General features: G+C 36.1%; 1 protein-coding gene across 1 annotated transcript; it reads right to left on the reverse strand.

Annotated features, from left to right (window-relative positions):
- Positions 1 to 2,454: 2,454 nt before the first annotated feature.
- LOC149956234 (uncharacterized) lies at positions 2,455 to 6,533 on the reverse strand. Its single transcript, XM_090166810.1, has one exon. It carries the CDS (start codon positions 6,531 to 6,533, stop codon positions 2,619 to 2,621), a length of 3,915 nt encoding a protein of 1,304 aa, XP_090022936.1. The 3' UTR covers positions 2,455 to 2,618.
- Positions 6,534 to 19,770: the final 13,237 nt, after the last annotated feature.

Below are 19,770 nucleotides of genomic sequence, written 5' to 3' on the forward strand. Positions count from 1 at the left end.
TACCGGGATCGATGCCCGGCACCTCCATCTCTCTGAGATTTCTTTTAATAAGGTGAAAGCACTCTTTAATTGTATTTTAAGTAGCGACTCGTAGGGGGCGTAGTTCACATCGTAGAGCGCTCACTTTGCATGCGAAAGATACAGGTTTTCTATGCCCGGTGTCTTTATTTTACTAAGATTTTTTTTAATAAGATGAAAGCACTGTTTGTATTTTCGTATTGATTATAAAAATATTTAGATTCCGAATTTTCACCTTTTCATTTTGAGTAAACTTAAAACGGAAAATAACTTTTAGTATTAAAAAAGTAAGAAGAACGAAAAGGTATCGCTTCAAATATATTTAGTTAGTGTTTGTTCCATTTTGCAATATCAGCTACTTTTCAGACATATAGGTGTTAGGGATCTGAAGCAGCTCATGAGAATGAACGAGCTAAAAACTGTAGGATAAGTTCTTGTAAAATTTCATAAATTTTTGAGAGGCAGTTAAAATGATGCTCCCTATAGCTGCAGCTTTTGGGCATGACCCATCTTCGATGTCCCTTTCACGCAGCACCTTCACCGAAAGAGAGAAGCGCGGAAAACTTTCTTCTAGGTGATTCTGGGATCGATTGTTTTGAATGGTTAGATAGTGGTTCATTGCGATGGAAAAATCCTCCCTGATATATTAGGCAATGAAAAACCGAACGCTTACCAGTATTGGTTTCTGCAAATGGAAAGGACAAACTGCTTGGATTATCAAAACTGACCAAAGGAACCAGTAGAAAGGTTGCAGACGCAGTACACATGTTTTGGAACAATGGAATTTGGTGAATGAAGTTCAAGCTGTGTTTTAATACAACTTCGGTCAATACTTAATAAACTAAACGGAGCTTGTAAATTGTTAGATGATAAAATTGGAAGAGGCCTTTTAAAATCGGAAGAGACCTTTTTGGCTAGCTTGCCGTCATCACATGTTAGAAAATATATTGAACAAAGTATTTTCATTGTGTTTCGGGCCACCCAATTCTACTGACAATACTATTTTCAAGAGGTTCAAGGCTGTATGGTGCAATATTGTCTCCGAGAGCTATAAGGGTCTAGACAATGTTCCCTAAACTGATTTAAAAAAAATTCTAGGGATGATTATATGGAGCTAATAGAGTTAACACTTTAATTGTACACCATACAAGGTTGATGGCAAAGCTTATTTATGGTTTTAAAATAGTCCTTTATCGAGATCAGGATGCTTTTCATCTCACACAACGAGAAAAGATGAAATTCGGTGCATTTCTGTATACCTAGAATTGGTTTAATACGCCACTAGCAGCTAATGGGAAAATAAAGAGACATATATTTAGAAAAGATTCAGGAACACCATCTATGGTATTTGCCTTATGAACTGATTGGCCTCAGCTTATTTTCAAATATCGTTTCTGTTGACGCTTAAGTTAAAATTATTCAACAAATGACTATTGTGCCAACCGAACGCATGGTTAGAGGAAACTCCATTCTTCTAAGTTAGATATGATTCAACGTTGGGGGATTTTTCTACCAAAAGAACATTTGAATTGCTTAAAAAACTCAATATCAAAGACAGTTTTTTTAAGTCTACCACCAGAGCAATGGAACGAAGTCCCAGCGTACATCGAAGGGAAAACACGAGTTTGAAACCTGTCAGTTATGCAAATCACCCTCGATCAATATACCAATTGAATTCCCTGGGACCCATAAATGTGTGCAATACACATCTCGCCTTAGCAGTTAAGGCGATAAATTTAAATTATACATCAGTGATGGGCAATTTAGTCAAAGAACTACTCAGCTCGCACTCCCTCGAAAATTTCGCTCCTCTTTTTGCTTTTTCTTTTTGGCTTACAGTTTAGCTCCTCTGTTTTAAGCAGTAAAATAGTCTTCTCTTTTGGCGCTTTTTGACCGGGAAATTTTTGCTTCTCTCATTTCCGTTTTGTGCTCAAAAATATTTTACCACTTATCTTTGCTCAAAATGACCAATACAGCTCAAAACTAAAATTACGGCTTAGCATACTTGTTGAGAAATACAAGCTATGTGAACTGAATGTTAACACAAACTGGAATGTTGTTATGGTTACAAAATAAAACTCGATAAATTTCTTAAAGTATAAACTTTATTTTGATGGAACTTTGAAAACCGAGGCATTTGTAATTTTTTTAATATTTACCAAATATTAATAATAATTAAAGCAGTTTTAGGATATTAATGCGATTGAATGGTTAGAAAATATTAAGCACTACAGGGAAGATTTTCAAACCGAATGGATATTTCTACGTTTATTACTATTCAGGGTTGTAACAATATTTTGAAATTAAAATTCCTTGACTATTCTGTTTTTTACAGTATATTTTACTTTTATCAGAAGTTAATAAATTTAAATAAACTTATATTTCAGTGATTGCAACGTTAAAAAATATGCAAAACTTTCAAAGAACTAACTAATAATCACAGAATTTGTCATAGATGTAGAGTAAAATTATCCTCAAAACGTGTCAAGATAAAATAGGCCCATTTTTAAATTCCCTGACTTTGCCCTGATTTCCCTAATGTGTGGCAACCCTGCTATTAAAACCTGAATTTTCAGCTTATTTACAGATGTTTCTTGGCCCTATAAGTTGGGATCGGCACATGCCAAATGGTCTTTCCCTGTATGAATTTCTAAATGATTTTTCAACGTGTCCTCTTGGCTGAAACTACAATCGCAGCGCTTGCAGTGAAAGGGTATTTCGCTTTTGTGAGTCCTTAAATGCATATTCAAATATCCGTGACTGATGAAACTTGCTTCGCATAGGGTGCAGCGAAACGATTTTTCCCTGGCATGAACTTCAAAATGCCTCTTTAAATTGTATTTTCGTTGGAAACTGCAATTGCATCGCGTGCATTGAAACGGTCTTTCACCGGAATGAAGACTTAAATGCTTCTTCAAGTGTTGCTTTTGGGTGAAACTGGATTGGCAAAGAGTGCAGCGATAAGGTCTATCCCCGGAATGAATCATTAAATGATTCTTCAAATGATCTTTTCTGGTGAAACTGGATTGACAAAGCGTGCAGCGAAATGGTCTTTCACCGGAATGCATCATTAAATGCCTTTTCAAATGACCCTTTTCGGTAAAAATGGATTCGCAGAAAGTGCAGCGGAACTTCATGTGGCGTTGTGATTTTACCTTCCAAGTGAAATTCACCATACAGGGTTTACTCGAAAGCCGTTGAGGAAATAGCTCAGGATCGCTTTCGTGTATAGGTATAACTTTATTTTGATCCGTAATTTTTTCGCTGATACTGTTTAAATCTTGAACTGTCAAATGCGAATGAACTGAACCGTTTTTATGTGTCTGTTTTTTGAAAATAGGGCTTCTCCGACTTTCTTGTGATTCATTTCCATTTCTTTTAGAATCATCATGTTCAATTTCAGAAACTGGGATAACGACTTGGTCGACTGACCTTCTACTATCGGGCAAACGTGTCATTTGAGATAGATTCATTTCAAGCATCTCTAAGGGAAAATTGGTTTTATCGCCATCACTGATCGGTGAGAAGAGTTGCTTCGAATAATTGGCATATGCATCAGTTTCGGTATTATTTAGAAGACACGCATCTTGCTCGAGTGGTCTAAAGCTAGTGTCTGGGGTTATTTCATCCGTTACATCATTAAGTACGAAAACGTCTTCAGTCAAATGACCTGGTTGTTTCACTAACCACGGATAGTCTTCGAGTTTTGCACTTATTTTGTAATTATTTGCCGTGGCTTCTTCGTCGTTTAGCAGGAATGGGACAGTTTCTAAAACCTCGGGCACCTGCTTCATTAGCAAACTTTTGTCCAGTGAAGAAATTAAGCCTTTTCCATCAAGGGGAGAAATATCACCGTACGATTCAGATTCCATGGGGTAAAAATTATCCAAATCCACTTTGAAATTCTTTGTCATGAAATCTTCTTCGTTCAACTTAAAAGGGACAGTTTGGGAGGAAAGTATTTTTGGGGTGTTTTGAATATTGAAATCAGGATATAAATAAGAGTTTGGTTCTCGTTTGGCATCTTTTAGAATATTTACATTTGACATGTCAGCTTCATCGGGAAAATAATTTTGGTCGGGGTTTTTCGTCATTGCCTTACTTTCTTTATCTCTCGCTTTCACATTTAGTTTTTTGATGCGAACAAAGCATCGAAGGTGTATTTTGTCGTTACTGTCGTAGGACTTCAAGTGTTTCCAAGCTTCATTAAAAGTTGGATTTCCAATTTTTCTTTCCATTTCGCCATTTGGAGTGTCCATAGCTTTCCCTTCCACTTCATTTATTTTTTGATCAGAAGGATTTTTGATAATCTTTAAGTTAATGTTGGTATCAAAAACTTCTTCGACTGAGAATATTATATTTTCCTTTTTCATTTTCAATTTATCCAAAAATGCTTTTTCGTCGTTAAAATTATCCGGGATAGTTTCTGAGACATCAAATTCCGGTTCCTTTTTTACAATTTCATCCTGCGTTGAATTTAAACATAACTTGATATTGGATTGGCCAGGAAGTTGCCCATTTAGCAATTCATTAATTCTGTGATTAGTAGGTTTTTGGGCATGATCAATATGAAGTGAATGCCACTTCAAATGTTCTATTCGGGTGAAACTTGAATCGCAGAGCGTGCATGGATATGGTCTTTCTCCACGATGAGTTTCTAAATGCCTCTTCAAATATCCTTTTTGGGTGAAAGTCGACTGGCAGTGCATGCAGGGAAACGGTCTTTCACCGGAGTGAATAATTAAATGCTTCTTCAAGTGTTGCTTCTGTGTAAAACTGGATTGGCAGAGAGTGCAGCGAAAGGGTCTATCACCGGAATGAATCATTAAATGCCTCTTCAAATGACCCTTTCTGTTGAAACTGGATTGGCAGAGCGTGCAGCGAAAGGGTCGCTCACCCGAATGAATCAATAAATGCCTCTTCAAATGATCCTTTTTGCTAAAAACAGATTCGCAGAGCATGCAGCGAAACGTTATCTTTGCGGTGTGAATCTTCAAGTGGCGTTCTAAATTTTCCCTCCCAATGAAACTGGCCATACAGTGTTCACACGAAAACATATTCAGGTTCGTTTGTGTTCTGGGATGCATACCCAAATCTACTTTGCCCTCGGTATTGGTTTGACCTTTTGAGTAGTAGGAACTAATGGGACAATTGATCATACTCAAAGCGCTTTCAAGATTTAGATGTTCAGGAACTATTTCTCGTTTATCTGTCACTTCATTTTGATCCGAAATTCCTTTGCTGATATTTCTAGAATCTTGAACTGGCAAATGGGAATGAACTAAACCATTCAGAAGTGTCTCTTCTTTCGAAATAGCGCTTACTCGACTTTCTTGTGATTCTTTCTCAATGCTTTTAGAATCATCATCGCTAATTTCAGTAAGATGGATGTCTTTTTGGTCGATTGTCTTATTAGTTTCCATGGGGTTAATGTGTACCAAATCTACTTTAACATTAGTTGTTATGAAAGCTTCCTCGTTCAACTTAAATGGGACAGTTTTCGAGGAATCAATGTTTTGCGTGGTTTCAATATTGAAATCTGGACATAAATAAGAGTTTGGTTCTTCTTGGACATCTTTAGAAAGCATTACATTTGGAAAGTCGTCTTGGTGTGTTTCGTCAGGAAACGGATTTCGGTCGCGTTGCTTCCTTATTTCCCGACTTTCTCGATCTCTCGATTTCACATTTAATTCTTTCATGCGAACAAAGCATCGAAGGTGTATTTTGTCGTTACTGTCGAATGACCTCAAGTGTTTCCACACTTCATTACAAGTTGAATTTACAAATTTTCTATCGTTTTTGCTCTCGGATGTGTTTATAACTTTCCTTTCCACTTTATTTATATTAAGTAAATGCGTTTTCAAATTACCCTTTCGATTGAAACTGTATTTGCAGAGCGTGCAGTGAAACAGTCTTTCTACAGAATTAATCTTTGTGTGGCGTTTCAATTGAGTTTTATTACGGTCAGCAACCACACGGGAAAAACTAGAAATTTCGCTTTTGGGTGTTTTCAGATGGTTGTTCAAATTTGTTTGGCTCTTTGTAGTATAGCAAAGGGAACAACGAAATGGTCCAAGGACTTTCAACTTTGATTTGCATTTTCGGACGTGAGATATCCTTCGATACTTAATATCATGCACAAGTATCTTTTCAGTTTTAGTAGCGTTTAATCGATCTTTCAAGGACATTTTAGAGTCGTGTTTTGGTGCTAAGAAATGTAACGTTTCTAAAGAATGAGATATATTTGAGCTGAAACTTTGAAGTTTCTGAATACGCACGAAACAAGGGAAATGGATCTTGTCACTGCTATCAAACGATTTCAAGAATATCGCAGCGTTATTTCCATTGCGATTGCTGGAATGAGAAGCACAGATTTCGTTCAAGTCAGATACAGTCTTTAGGCAAGTGGTACTTCTATGGAAACTCTTTGAAGATTGTTCTTCGAAGTACCTAATCTTGAGTTCCTGATCAAAATCCACCAATTCATCTAGATTGTTAATCAATGTAGGTTCCATTTGTTTCTCAGTTTTATTTTCGTCAGCTACTTCCTTTTTAAAATTAAATCAGACTGAATTTTCTAAAATACAACGTCTGGAACATTTTGATTCATTTTTCGAATGCAAAGCATTCATTTTCCTTACAGATTGGACAGTAACTTTTGGGCAAAGTTTCGGAGACGATTTGAACATTCCTGGTTTGAAAAAGAAACACTTATTGAAATTCTTCTGTAAAAGAGCTAGTACAACAGTCGGTAATATAAATTCGTTCACCTGAATTGCACAAATATTACATCTGACACTCAAGTTCATCTAGTGGTAAATGTTTCTTAAAATTTTGCAAAATAAGAACACTAGTTGCAAGAGTACAATGTTGCTTCGCTCTCGATAGACTGGTCTATTTCAGTGTGAGACTGAGTTATTATCTAAAAAACAAATAATTTTTGTACACAGGTATCCACCCATACCCAAGTTATAATAAAAAAAGCCTACATACTCAAGCCTTGGCTTTTCCTTTTGAAAGAGAGCCATAAGTTATAGCTCAAAACTAAACATTATAGGTTAATTTATCATAAAAATGGTCGCTGAATAATATTCTTAATTTGAATCTATTGACTGACCTATAGCTCTTTAAATATCTTAATTTCATTTATTGCTCGTCTCCAGCTTGTGGTTAACTTACAAAGCGCAGATAGTTAAATCACCGTCCTCAATCTGCCAGAACTATGAAAGTTGTAAAAGATAATATTTTTGATGCGGTAGAGTACCCGACGGCAAAGAATTAAGCTATGGTCGTAGCTACGGCGTAAAATATTAGAAACTGCTTTTAAAATTTAATACCATTACGGAAAAAATTATCTAATCCACTAAAAACTTTGTTTACTATTTATAATAATTGACGGATTTTGAAATGACGTTTTAGCGCGCGACACTACAGGTACATGTCTTGGGCACACAGCCTTCTTTGCGTGCTTTTTTGACCATAACATGTAGAGGTATTTTCATGCGCAAAATTAATTTTAAAAGCCGTCAATTGTTATGTAAAAATACGAAGAAAAAACGAATTACTAAGAAAATAAAAACAGATGGCGTCATCGGTGTCTTATATTTATCGATTGCATTGTTAGTTATTTTATTGCAATTCCCACTGTAAATAATTTACTTTTATCCCTGTAATAATATACTTTTATCCCTGTAATAATATACTTTTATCCCTATAATAAGATTCTTTTTTCATGTAATATAAATGTTAATTTGCCAAGGTCTCCCTCATTTGAACTTCATAATTGCTTGATTTTTATCTGCTAAGAAGGCGACCAAATTAAAAACATTCTCAGAAGACGACAGTCCAACAGTTCATGAGTTTCTAGCGTAAGCCTCTACGATTAAAGTATTCAGATTCCATAACAGAAACAAATTTCTTATTATAATAATAATAACAGGTTTTTTATTGCTTGATTACAAACGACTACATTGCTAGATGGCCAAGTTGCGTTTAGAAAATTTAATACAAATCGTTAGATTTGTTTTTTTCAATAGGAAACTAAAACGTTTAAAATAATCTTAAATTAAGTGAAGAATAAAAGAACGTCGTTGTATTTGCATATATAAAACTTTTTATTTAATAATAAAAACAATTAAATGCCGTCTGACCGGTTTCGTCGGGCTTAGCCCTTCATCGTCGGAGACAAAATCTTCCAATTTAATTAAAACCTATATTGCACTAGAAAAGTTTTTTTATTTAATATTTTACAAATTTCGATACTTTCTCTAACATTAAGTTTATATTTATTTGATGGTTGTGCTAATAATTCATCAAATAAATATAAACTTAATGTTAGAAAAATGAATTTAGTTTTAGTTCAGTATTAGCAAACGGGACTCCTAGAATATAATTTTTACACGTTAAGTATCGTGATAAGGCCCTGTACTTAAAAGAGTTGTATATATTTATTGATAAAGATTGAAAAATACAAATTAAGGAAGAGTAGTTAAAAATTTGGTAAACTTTTAGTATGTTTAGCTATTTGAATAGTGGCGACGAGTGTTCGCGGGGATTTTTATTCTGAATAATTCGGACACTTCACTTTGGAAATTTAAATAAGCGGATTAGATGTATTTCAGGTATTACCCCAGATGAAAAACTAAAAATAGATATGTGGGTATGCGAGAATATAAAATACCAATGTATCATCGGCGTACACCGTAATTGAGTTAAATTGATCTATTGTAGTTACTTCATTTATATAAAGATTGAAAAGAAGACCGGAAAGATTTGAACCTTAACTCGTTGCGCCGGTGGCTGTGGTGCAGCGGGTCTCTGAATGAGGAGCAGTGGTCCTGTTTCTGGGCCTTTTGGGGTACACCGGGAAATCCGGTGGCAGCTGTGCCGGGTTATGCAGGGACGTCATTTGGGTAGGGCAAGGGGGGGCATTGCCCCCCCCCTGGATTTCTATGATCTTAAAATGTTCATGCATATCTTGGGAAATTTTTGGTTCTCGCTATTATCCTGAAAATCAATAGCAAATATGCAATAACTATTTCGATTAAAAATCCCAAAAATATGAAATTTGATGGGTTTTTGTCCTTTTAAAAAACTGGTTTTCCGGAGCTCTATAGTTCTGCCCATTCCTGTAAAATCCTGAAATGACGTTCCTGGGGTTATGTGGACCGTTGTGTGCCCGTCGTTCCCATTTAGGAGCTCTTTCTGGAGGGTATGGCTCCCAACATGGTTTCTCTCTTGGCTCGAGAGTCAGCCTTCTTCTGACCCTTGAGAATCAGAAGTCTGTTATTTTGGTGCTCTGTCTTCTGGTTTTGTTCCGGTGATTGTGGGGCGGAGTTGGAACAAAAACAACTGGGGACCTATTTTTTTTGGGGTCATTGATGTCCTTTTTTTCATTGTGTGCCCTCCCCGAAACCAAATCCTGGCTACGCTACTGAACACCGAGAACATCCGGTACCGTCATTAGGGGAACTATTAATTGCTAATCTGACTAGGGGCAAATTCTGATCCCATTATTTATGGTCAACCCTTACAAAAAATCAATAGAAACCAATTGTTTTTTACACATTGGTAACGATTAGTTGGTTCCACTTGTATTATGGAACCACTCCCATTTGTTTCCACATTGGTATTGTTGATGGATTAAATTGGTTTGTTATTGGTTCTAAATTTGATATTTTGATTTCCAATTGTAGAGTTTATTGGTTTTGCTTATTGGTTCTAAATGGGATATTTCATTTTTCCAATTGTAGAATTTTTTTTCCAATTGGTTTTGTTTTTTTTAAATGGGATCAGTGGCGTAGCGTGGGAGGGGCAAAGGGTGCCATGGCCCCGGGCGGCTCAGATGTAGGGGGCGGCCAGCGGCCTGGTAAGTTGAAACGAACGCCGCCGGCCGAGATCGTGGATCGGAAAAGTTATAAAAAATTATTTATGGTCTACAATGTGCACGTTGCGATTAACAAATCTGGGTATCTTGGCAATCGAACAAGAGGTACAAATTAATATTGACCATTGCATTAAAGAGTTCGTGTTGCTAAAAACACGCGGAACAAAATTTTAATTTTAAAATGACTTGAATCCTTTGGCAATCAACAGAACAACAGAGTATCACAGAATTTTCAGGGGGGGGGGGGGGCGGCAAATTTAGGTTTGCCCCGGGTGGAAGAAATACACGCTACGCCACTGAATGGGATATTTAGATTATCCAATTATAGTGTAGAGGTTTATAGTGATTCCAATTGGAGGTTTCTAGTGGTTCCAATTGGAGGTCGATAGTGGTTTCAAATGGAGGTGGATAATAGTTTCTATTGCATTTTTACAGTGGTTCAAATTGGGTTTAAATCAAGACATTTACGCTATTTGTACACTTGTCGAGAAACCCAAGTAAAAGAACAATTTCTTTTTCACATTACGTGGTTTTCGTACTCACACAGGAATAAAACATTGCATAATGTATTGAATCTACCACAACTGTTATGATATCATTATAGTTAAGTAGTTAATGAACTGTGTAACACTTTGCCAATAAAATTATATTTTTACAGTTTACGTTAATGAATATGACTGTGACAATGTGAAATGTAATTAGGGAGAGCATTCGATTGGTTATTGTTTGCATTTACCTTTAAGACGGGTGAATTTGCAAGGAAATATTAAAGATAAATTTTATCTAATTTTATTACAGTCAGTTTAGTTGGATGATAAAGCAAATCTGAGGAGACTTTAATAGAAAAAAAAACAAGTTGGGTATTTGTTTGATAAATTAATTTTACTGACAGTAATTATGTCTGGAAAAGTATGGCAGTGGGCCATCACTAACCCGGGGCTGTAGCTAGTATTTTCACTAAATTGACATTTAAAATTACATTGAAATATAATAGGTGATTTAAATCAATGATTAGAGCCCATTAGGTTTCCAAATGGTACTCTAAAGAAAACCCAGTCGCAGTCGGAGCCCATTGAGTTCTAATTGAAACCATTAGAACCCATTTGGTTTACAAACAAACTTTAACTGAGTGGAGGATGCATTATTTCCAATTGGGATGATTTTTCCAAGTTGGGTATTGAATTTCCAACTAATCTCCAATTAGAGCCATCATATTCCAATTGAGCCAAATGAGAGACCCATTGGCTACAATTTGAAACCAATTGGTGTATATTGTTTTTTCTGAAGGATATATTGGTACCAATTGGTATTCCACCATCCCAACCGGGGATTAATTGGACTCAATGGAGGATGCATTGGTTCCAATTGGGGTGCATATATTCCAATTGGAAAATCAATAATTACCAGTGAGTTCCAATTGGTATATGATTTTTTCAAGTTGGGTTTTGTATTTCCAATTAATCTCCAATTAGAGCAATCATATTCCAATTGAGCCAAATATGAGAGACCCATTGGCCACAATTTGAAACTAATTGGTGTATATAGTTTTTTCTGAAGGATATATTGGTACCAATTGGTATTCCACCATCCCAACCGGGAATTAATTGGACTCAATGGAGGATGCATTGGTTCCAATTGGGGTACATATATTCCAATTGGAAAATCAATAATTACCACTGAGTTCCAATTGGTATATGATTTTTCCAAGTTGGGTTTTGTATTTCCAATTGGTACCCAATTAGAGCTATCATATTCCAATTGAGTCAAATGAGAGACCAATTGGTCACAATTTGAAACGAATTGGTTTATATTGTTTTTTTCATAAGGGAAAACCGATATATGTTGACAGAAGTCTGCCTACAACTTGATTGTTTACTTGGAAATTGATAAAGGCTCGTGAAATTGTGATGGATACCTAATAGGTTATTTGCTTCCGCAAAAATATCGGAAATTGATCGAGGGCCATTACCGGAGATAATCCGAACTGGGGCGCCGTAGCGACATACATGTAGAACGTTATCTATGAAAGCGAGGGCGGTATTTACTGCCATTGCTTGTTTGAGGGCTACTAATTCGACGGTTTTTGTGAAATAATCGACCATTACCAAAAGGGTTTTGATATAGTGGGCTTTAAGAATTCATAAAATTAACTATCGATAAATAGCAAAATTAGTATCAATAATGGTCAAGAGTGCAAGGGAAAATCTAATAGCGAAAGTAAATAAAACACAAAAGAATAAAATTAATTAAGAATGCGGGGGAAGATGAACCTGAAGGGTTACAATTCTTACTGCTATAAGTTTTTTTTATTTTATTTGAGTTATCGTTCAAAAGTCTGTATACCTTCCCTGAAGCCACTATCAAAGGCTAAAGTGCCCTCGTAATTCATTGCTTTAATCATCAGGTAACCGCGATTTCCTTTGACTGGAATTGGGCTGTATCGAAGAGAGAACAATTTTTGTTTGGGCGAGACTTTGGGCTAGTTTCCCAATTTTTTGAGTTTTTGAGAATGCGGGGTCCTTAAAATTAATCTGGCAACTCCGTTAACCCCCCACCCGCTGGAATCGGCGCGCCGTTCTCGGGTTTGAGAACCATGTAACATAACTCGTGCAGTTATATTGTATGTTTGAGTTGTTTGGCCAGACGTAATAATATGTCGACAGTGGCGTACCTAGGGTATATAGTTTAAAAGTTTCAAAATGGCGCCCCCTATATACCAAAAAATTTAAAATAGCTTTGTATTTTTGTTTATTAAATGAACATCAATTTAATGGTATGCACTAGCGCCACCGCTAGCGTTTTCTTAATGGAACTTTGAGTGAAAAGCCTTTCTCTCCCCCAAGAACAGACCGCAAATTTAGTCTAGACTATGCTACCTTTTACCTTTAGTTTAGTATCGTCGTTGGTACGGACTTACTTAAAATATTATATACCCAACCGATAAATTTACCAACCAAAACAATAGTCCGTCCTTCGTAAGTTAGATATGAGATATTGTGATAAATTTTGGAAAAACTAGAAATTGTCTTAGATAGAAATCTGAACAACTTAAAAATTAAAATTCTATTGAACGAAGAATCAGAGCAATCCCTGGGTGAAAGAACAATGGACATTAAAGATAGGAGTGGTTTGGCACCCTCCTACATGATAGCCAGCTTGGCGCCCGGTTAAATATTAACCCCCTTAACTCGGTTCGGTACGCCTTTGTATGTCGACTGCACAAGCCCGTAACTCTTGTAGTTCGGTTGAGGCGTAATCGAAGCCGTGCAATAAATAAGTGTGACGAAGTAATAATATGTCGACTGCACAAGCCGTGTATGGCCAGAAGTAATAAATAAGTGTGCAAGTTAGAATGTACGAAAAGCAGGGATTTTTACTTTTGACAAAACACACATTTTCTTTAGATTACCATGCTGTGTCGGACCGCCTGCTGGGTCATGGAGACAGCTTGGCGCGATAAAATATAGCGATCTGCTCGGACCGACAAAAGTTTATTTCGATGTGATATCTGTATAGCTCCTTTTTGGCGGGGTGGAATTCCACTTTCGTTTAGCGTTGCCAATCGCGTTATTATTATCGTACAGTTCGATAAACCTTTCGATTTTATCCGAACTATAATTTCAATCGCGTACTTTATAGTACGCTTTTTGCGATAATTTCAATATATTTCCGAAATTTGGGCAATAATTAAAGAAGTTTTAGAAGTAATAAAAATTTAATACGGGTGGTACTTGCTAATCGAAGCTGTGTATGGCCAGAAGTAATAAATAAGTATGGCACTTACTTATCGAAGACGTGTATGGACAGAAGTATTAAATAAGCGTGGCACTTGCTTATAGAAGCCTTGTATGGCCAGAAGTAATAAATAAGGGTGGTACTTGCTTATCGAAGCTGTGTATGGCCAGAAATAATTAATAAGTGTGGCACTTACTTATCGAAGCCTTGTATGGCCAGAAGAAATAAATAAGTGTGGCACTTACTTATCGAAGCTTTGTATGGCCAGAAGTAATAAATAAGTGTGGCACTTACTTATCGAATCGGTGTATGGCCAGAAGTAATACATAAGTGTGGTACTTACTTATCAAAGCCGTGTATTGCCAGAAGTAATATCTCACTCAAATTTAAGGTTTATTACTAATTCATGATTTTACGCCCCCTGCTTAAATGGAATACGGGCACGAAGTAATATTATCGCCTTCTTGGCGAACTTATTTTAACAGAAATGCCGTCGTATCCTGGGCTTCCTGGCGCTGAATATTTTTTTGGGATTTAGTTACAATAATTATGTTGTTTTCAGTAACATCAAAGAGTACGATCGAGTGTGATACTCGTTTTATGTTGTGTTTGTTTTGGGACAAAGTTGGTTCTGGGTTAAAGAAATTTTGAATACATCTGGAAATAAAATAGTAGTGGATTGGCTTTGTTTTACCTAGTACCTGTGATATTGTTTAATAACTCTTATTTTTGATCACTTGTTTTAGTCCTTATTTCCTTCCCTGTGGACCTTGACCTGACACAAAAACAGTCTGGAAATAAGGATTTTTTTAAAACTAGGCCTTAGGATTAGTGACCCTTTATTGTCTACAAAAATAAATTGGATCTTAGGACCAGTGACCCTTGCCATGATATTTTTTCTACTGGTCCCATTGTAAAATTATTTTTTATGGAATGTGAAATGTGGATCAGTGGCTTAGCCAGGGGGGGGGGGCAGAGGGGCACATGCCCCCCCGAAACGTATGGTCGTACGTACAAATATTTTAATTTTTTTACTTTTTTTTCAATGGCGTGCCCCCCCCCCCGCCCCCGAAATAAAATCCTGGCTACGCCACTGATGTGGATAGGTCTAGACTCTAGAAACAATATAAATGTTATAATTCGAGAAGGCGTGAATAGTGAATCGCGCCGCGTGGTGTTTTACGTTATTATTCATTGTAGCTTAATACCACTACTAAAGGCTGCTGGTAACTTCGTAAGCGCTTCTTAGTCTAGACTATTTAGAGTGACGTTTATTGTGTAAGAAAGAAAAAAGTCGGAGTTGGAATTGAAAGAAAGCTTGAATTTTTAAACTGGTCCCGCCTCAATTCCCATAAAAAAGTGAATTATTAAAATGGTCCTACGGACCAGTGCCCCGCAGATTTTTAATTATAAAACTGGTCCAAGCAATTAATAAACTGGTTTTGAACCAGTTAACGTGTGCTATTTCCAAGACTGAACAAAAATATAATAGATGGCGCTCTAGTTTCCGAGTATAAAAGTCACCCTATCGTCCTGTATATAAATGAATGTAACTGTATGTTAATTTCAGACGATATAATAAATGACTGAGTTTTACTAATGTGATCTCAGTTTCAATAATTCAGTACCTTATTAATAATCTTCCTTGTAGATCTGGCGTTGGTTTGGGACGCTAATAGTGAGTGATAGTATATTGTTCTAGCATTTTTAACCGCATGGGTGCAAAGGTTCCTCTTAGAAAATGGTAACATAATAGATAATTCACTCGACTACAATGGAAACGAACAAGTGTTATAAATTTATATTATCCTAGACTATTATAATATAAATTTATAACTGGAAGAAAATAAATTTATTACTAGAATAAAAGAAATTGAACAACAGTTGATAAAAGATTTGTTGAGAGAAACAGTATTCAAATAGAAAATTTAAATATCGTTCGTGGTTATTTACAATGCTGTTTTTTAAACTTTTTGAACCTAAATTTTCAAATATATATATACAATATCTACATGCCTCAATCGAATACTCAAGCTATGTTTTTTTTGGAAGAAATTTTAAATCACATTGAAAAAAATAATGTTTTTAATTTTATACTCCTAGGAGATTTTAATTGTACAAAAGATTTTAATTTAGACCGAATAAATACCGTCGAGTCTCGTACTATTATACGCAACAAGCTTAAACAAATACTAGTAGCCCAGTCAAATTAGCATTTGACTCGGAAATAATTTACGACAAGCAACTCTCAACGGTTTTTGGTTCTAGATGGGGTACTTATTTTGCAAAAAAAGTTTACCACTTTCTGCGTAGGGGAACATGTCTAAAAATTGCCGCCATTTTTTCTATTTTAGGTTTTTTCGGGTTCACGGGTAAACTATAGGAGATATAGCAAAACTTCCGGTAGGTGAGTTGTTCGGTGGGCGATTTGCTATGATTTTCTGTATTGTTTGCTTTTCTACCGCTAGCGCCACCTTCTGTACATAGATGGAATCAAGGCTGCCATTTTGTATTTTTTCGATTTTCTGGGTCACCGGTATGAGATAGGTTTAAACTAACTAGGGAATAGTTGTTCGGCAGATGATTTCCCGTCATTTGGCGTATTCCATATCTATACATCACCAACTCCACGTGCTGTGCATAGATGGACCTAAGGTCTCAAGGTTTTTTTTAAGTGAACGAAATTTTGAAATTTACATTGACTATTGAAAATTTTTATTTATATATATGTACTTGGACTAGTTTTATATTTTGATATTTACATAGACTTTAGTTATATATTTTGATATTTACATAGACTTTAGTTATATATTTTGATATTTATATGGATTAAGTTATATATTTTGTAATTTACATGGACTAGTTAAGTGATGTATTTTGAAACTTACAAGCGCTATAGCAATATATTTGGAAATTTAAATAGACTATTTTTGGTTAGGGACATTAGTAATTGTTTTGGTACTATTCTGCATCATGTATATCTTCAGTGTTTTCCTCAATTTCTTTATAAGCGTTGAGACAACCGATTCCGTTGCATTCACCACACATGGCCGAACAATTCATTCCATTTTTTCGACATGAACAAGATTTTGCACAATTACTTGCCTTACAACCACAGAATATAAGATTTAAAATTCTCTCAGGAGCCGGATCTTTTTCGCAGCGAATGGGTTCTAAAAACTGTCCATTTTGTTTCCAACCCCATAAATCGGGTTCCAAATTTACCCCGAGCCATTCTTGAACTTGGTAGTATACTCTTTCGATATGATGTTTTGCAGCTTCTGACGTTGGAGGAAGTGAGGCCAATTCAAATGAACTTTTCAAAAGTTGTTTTGGAGCAATTTTGTTGTACATTAGGTATCGATGTTCGTTAAGAGATTTGGTTCGAACATTTGCGTCGTAAAGTTTCAAAATGTTATGATTCCCTGCCTCGATTAAATCTTTCCGATTAGAGTTGCTTTTATTGAATATCTTTGCTTTTTGGATGAAGTCCGGGTGATCGGCGAAAAGTTTTAGGACTGTGTTTTTGCCTTTCTTGTAGAAACACGAAGTTGTGTCACAACCGGAAAAGGCATGAATAAAAGGCAAAATCGTTGCTCTATCTTTTAGTTTGTTTTTCAAACTGTAGATATCTGTTATTTTGTCACACGAAGAACCCTTTCCATGCCTTATCATGAAAATTCCTTTTTTACAATGGTAAAGTAGCAAAACCATTATATCGGTGTCGTCTGCAACGACAAATATGTTGTTGTTTCTACGTTTCATATCTAAAGAAGTGGTTACGACTAGAGTATCCGCTTCAGAGGGTGCGTGTATAACTCGGATGTTTACATTTATCAATTCTTTAGATAGTTCTTTTATAAGTGATTTTTTGTTTTTCAAGTTCGAGAGAAAATCACTTTGAGGTACAGAACAGAGTAATCCAGGTTGAATAACTATATCTGGAATATTTTTTGATCGTCTTAAATGTTCTTCCGATTTGGTACTTTTGTATTCTAGATCATAACCGTCGAATACAACTGTTATATTCGAATTACATTTGTAGTGATATTTCAGGTGTTGAACGTACTGATCGATGATATTTGAGTAGGTCGAAGGCCGGTGCCATACGACTTTGTACAATAAATGTCCCCCGTCAACTACGAACATGTTTTCGGCGTTCTGGGGAATTGTGTTAGTTGGAGTCTCAATTTTATCTAGTTCTTTTAAAAGGTTAGACTTAGTAGTTTTACGCAGGAATCCATCTAGAAATATCGAGGGAGGGTATGAAGCCAGTTCATACTCGAAACATTCTTTTAAGTCTTCTGTGGAGGTATTAGTACAAATAATGCGGTTGAAAAGTTGCGCGGGGTTGATGGGGATAAGGTTCTCTTTAATCTGAATCGCCTTTTTATTTGTGAGCGCCAGCGTTCTCACTTGATCATTGCGTTTTGCCCTCTATCTTTTTTAATAAACCTTCGCCAACTTCTCTGACTTTTTCGCAGTTGATGTTATCATCAGCAACGATACCGTTTGACAAAGAAACTCGGCTGGATCCAAGGTCCGAAGAAAAAGGTGAATGATCGTCGAACCAGGTCATCAAACGATCCAAATCTTGTTGATCCCGTTTACGCCTCGACTGTCTAAGAGTTCACTAGTGGTTGAATGAAATCCACAAAAGACTTCAACAGCATTGCTAATCTCCGTACAGAAAGGCATTGCCGCGATCCATCTCGCCAATGAACTATCTCCGAAACCTCTCCCCTGGCTTAAACCACCTTTGACCTTCATTGACCGCATTAAGTCTTGTTCTACAACCATATCAGTCCATGTTCCACTAAAATAATTTTCGCTACGACGTATAGTAAACATTCCCTTTTCCGTTAGATTTTCGTAATCCCCGGGTTTCATTGTTAAGCGCATCTTTTTAATTTGCTGTTGATTTAGTAAAGATGATTTAGCGTAATTCAAATGCCCCGTGGCAAGGAAGATAGGAATCATTTTTCTTTGGGCATACAAGTGAAGTTCCCAATTTCCACTTCTTTCAGCAAAAATGAACATCTTCACTACGTTTATCAAATCCCAATACAACATCCAAAGCTGGCCCGTTCTTCCTAAATTTCGAAGTTCGTCCATAGCGGCTTCAAATTTCAACTGAATATTTTTCAGTTTCTCGCTATCTAAAATTTCCGCTTTAGGGTGTTCATATGTTTCGGGTAGGTTCCAATCTTCAAATTCCGTTACTTCTAGGTTACAACGTTTTAAAATTGCGTAGGACAGAGCCTTTTGAGTCAAAAAATAGGCCCTTAAAGATCTTGAATACGCGTGGCCACTCATCATGTGCACTACGGTATTTTTGGCGTAAATAGTTTCCCATAAATCTTCAATACCACTACAACTCATTATGAATCCAATAGATCCAAGGAAGGACATTAACTGGTGAAACCCTCCTAGACGAACAATTATGTCCGCAATTTGACTTTCCGGATTAACAGATTCAACCATGGTTACGGCTTTTAAAAAAAGCGGTTGATCAAAAGTGACTAAGCAGTGGGACTGTTTTTGGTCTTTACATTTCATTTTAGCATACGTAAGAGCTGTATTAATCGTACTTAAATTACTAGGGTCCAAGTTAATGAAAGGTGATGGAATAACTCTTGATTTGCAGTACTCTCGTGGTGATGTTGCTCCAGACATATATCCATTCCATGACACCTTAGGGACTATCTCGAAAAATTGACCACAGATCCAAAATGTATTTAGTCTTTTAAACCGTTCTAAACACGTTGGATCTTTCGCAATGTTAGGGTCTAATTCTATTTTGATGTTTGAGATTCCATTTTTTTGAGGTTTTACATACGGAAAAACTTTAAGGTTTCCATATTTTTCAATTTCGTTTGATTTAATAGTTACCGTCGGTCTTGGTATATTTAATGATATTCTAGCCTTAGTATCTGGTGTCACACAACAAATTCCTCCCATAGAATGGAACGTGCCGTGTCCATCTAAAGTTCTGATGTTAAAATCGGTATTGTCGAAAACAAATACCTGGTTTTTGCCCTTCCTTCTCGTTTAATATAATCTTGAGAAACTCTATAAGAGTTTCTGGAAAATCTTTAATCCCACCGTTTAGTATATCTTTAGGAGACGGA

The sequence above is a fragment of the Leiobunum rupestre genome, chromosome 2 (assembly GCF_980474605.1).
Source record: "Leiobunum rupestre chromosome 2, qqLeiRupe1.1.hap1, whole genome shotgun sequence".
NCBI lineage: Eukaryota > Metazoa > Arthropoda > Arachnida > Opiliones > Sclerosomatidae > Leiobunum > Leiobunum rupestre.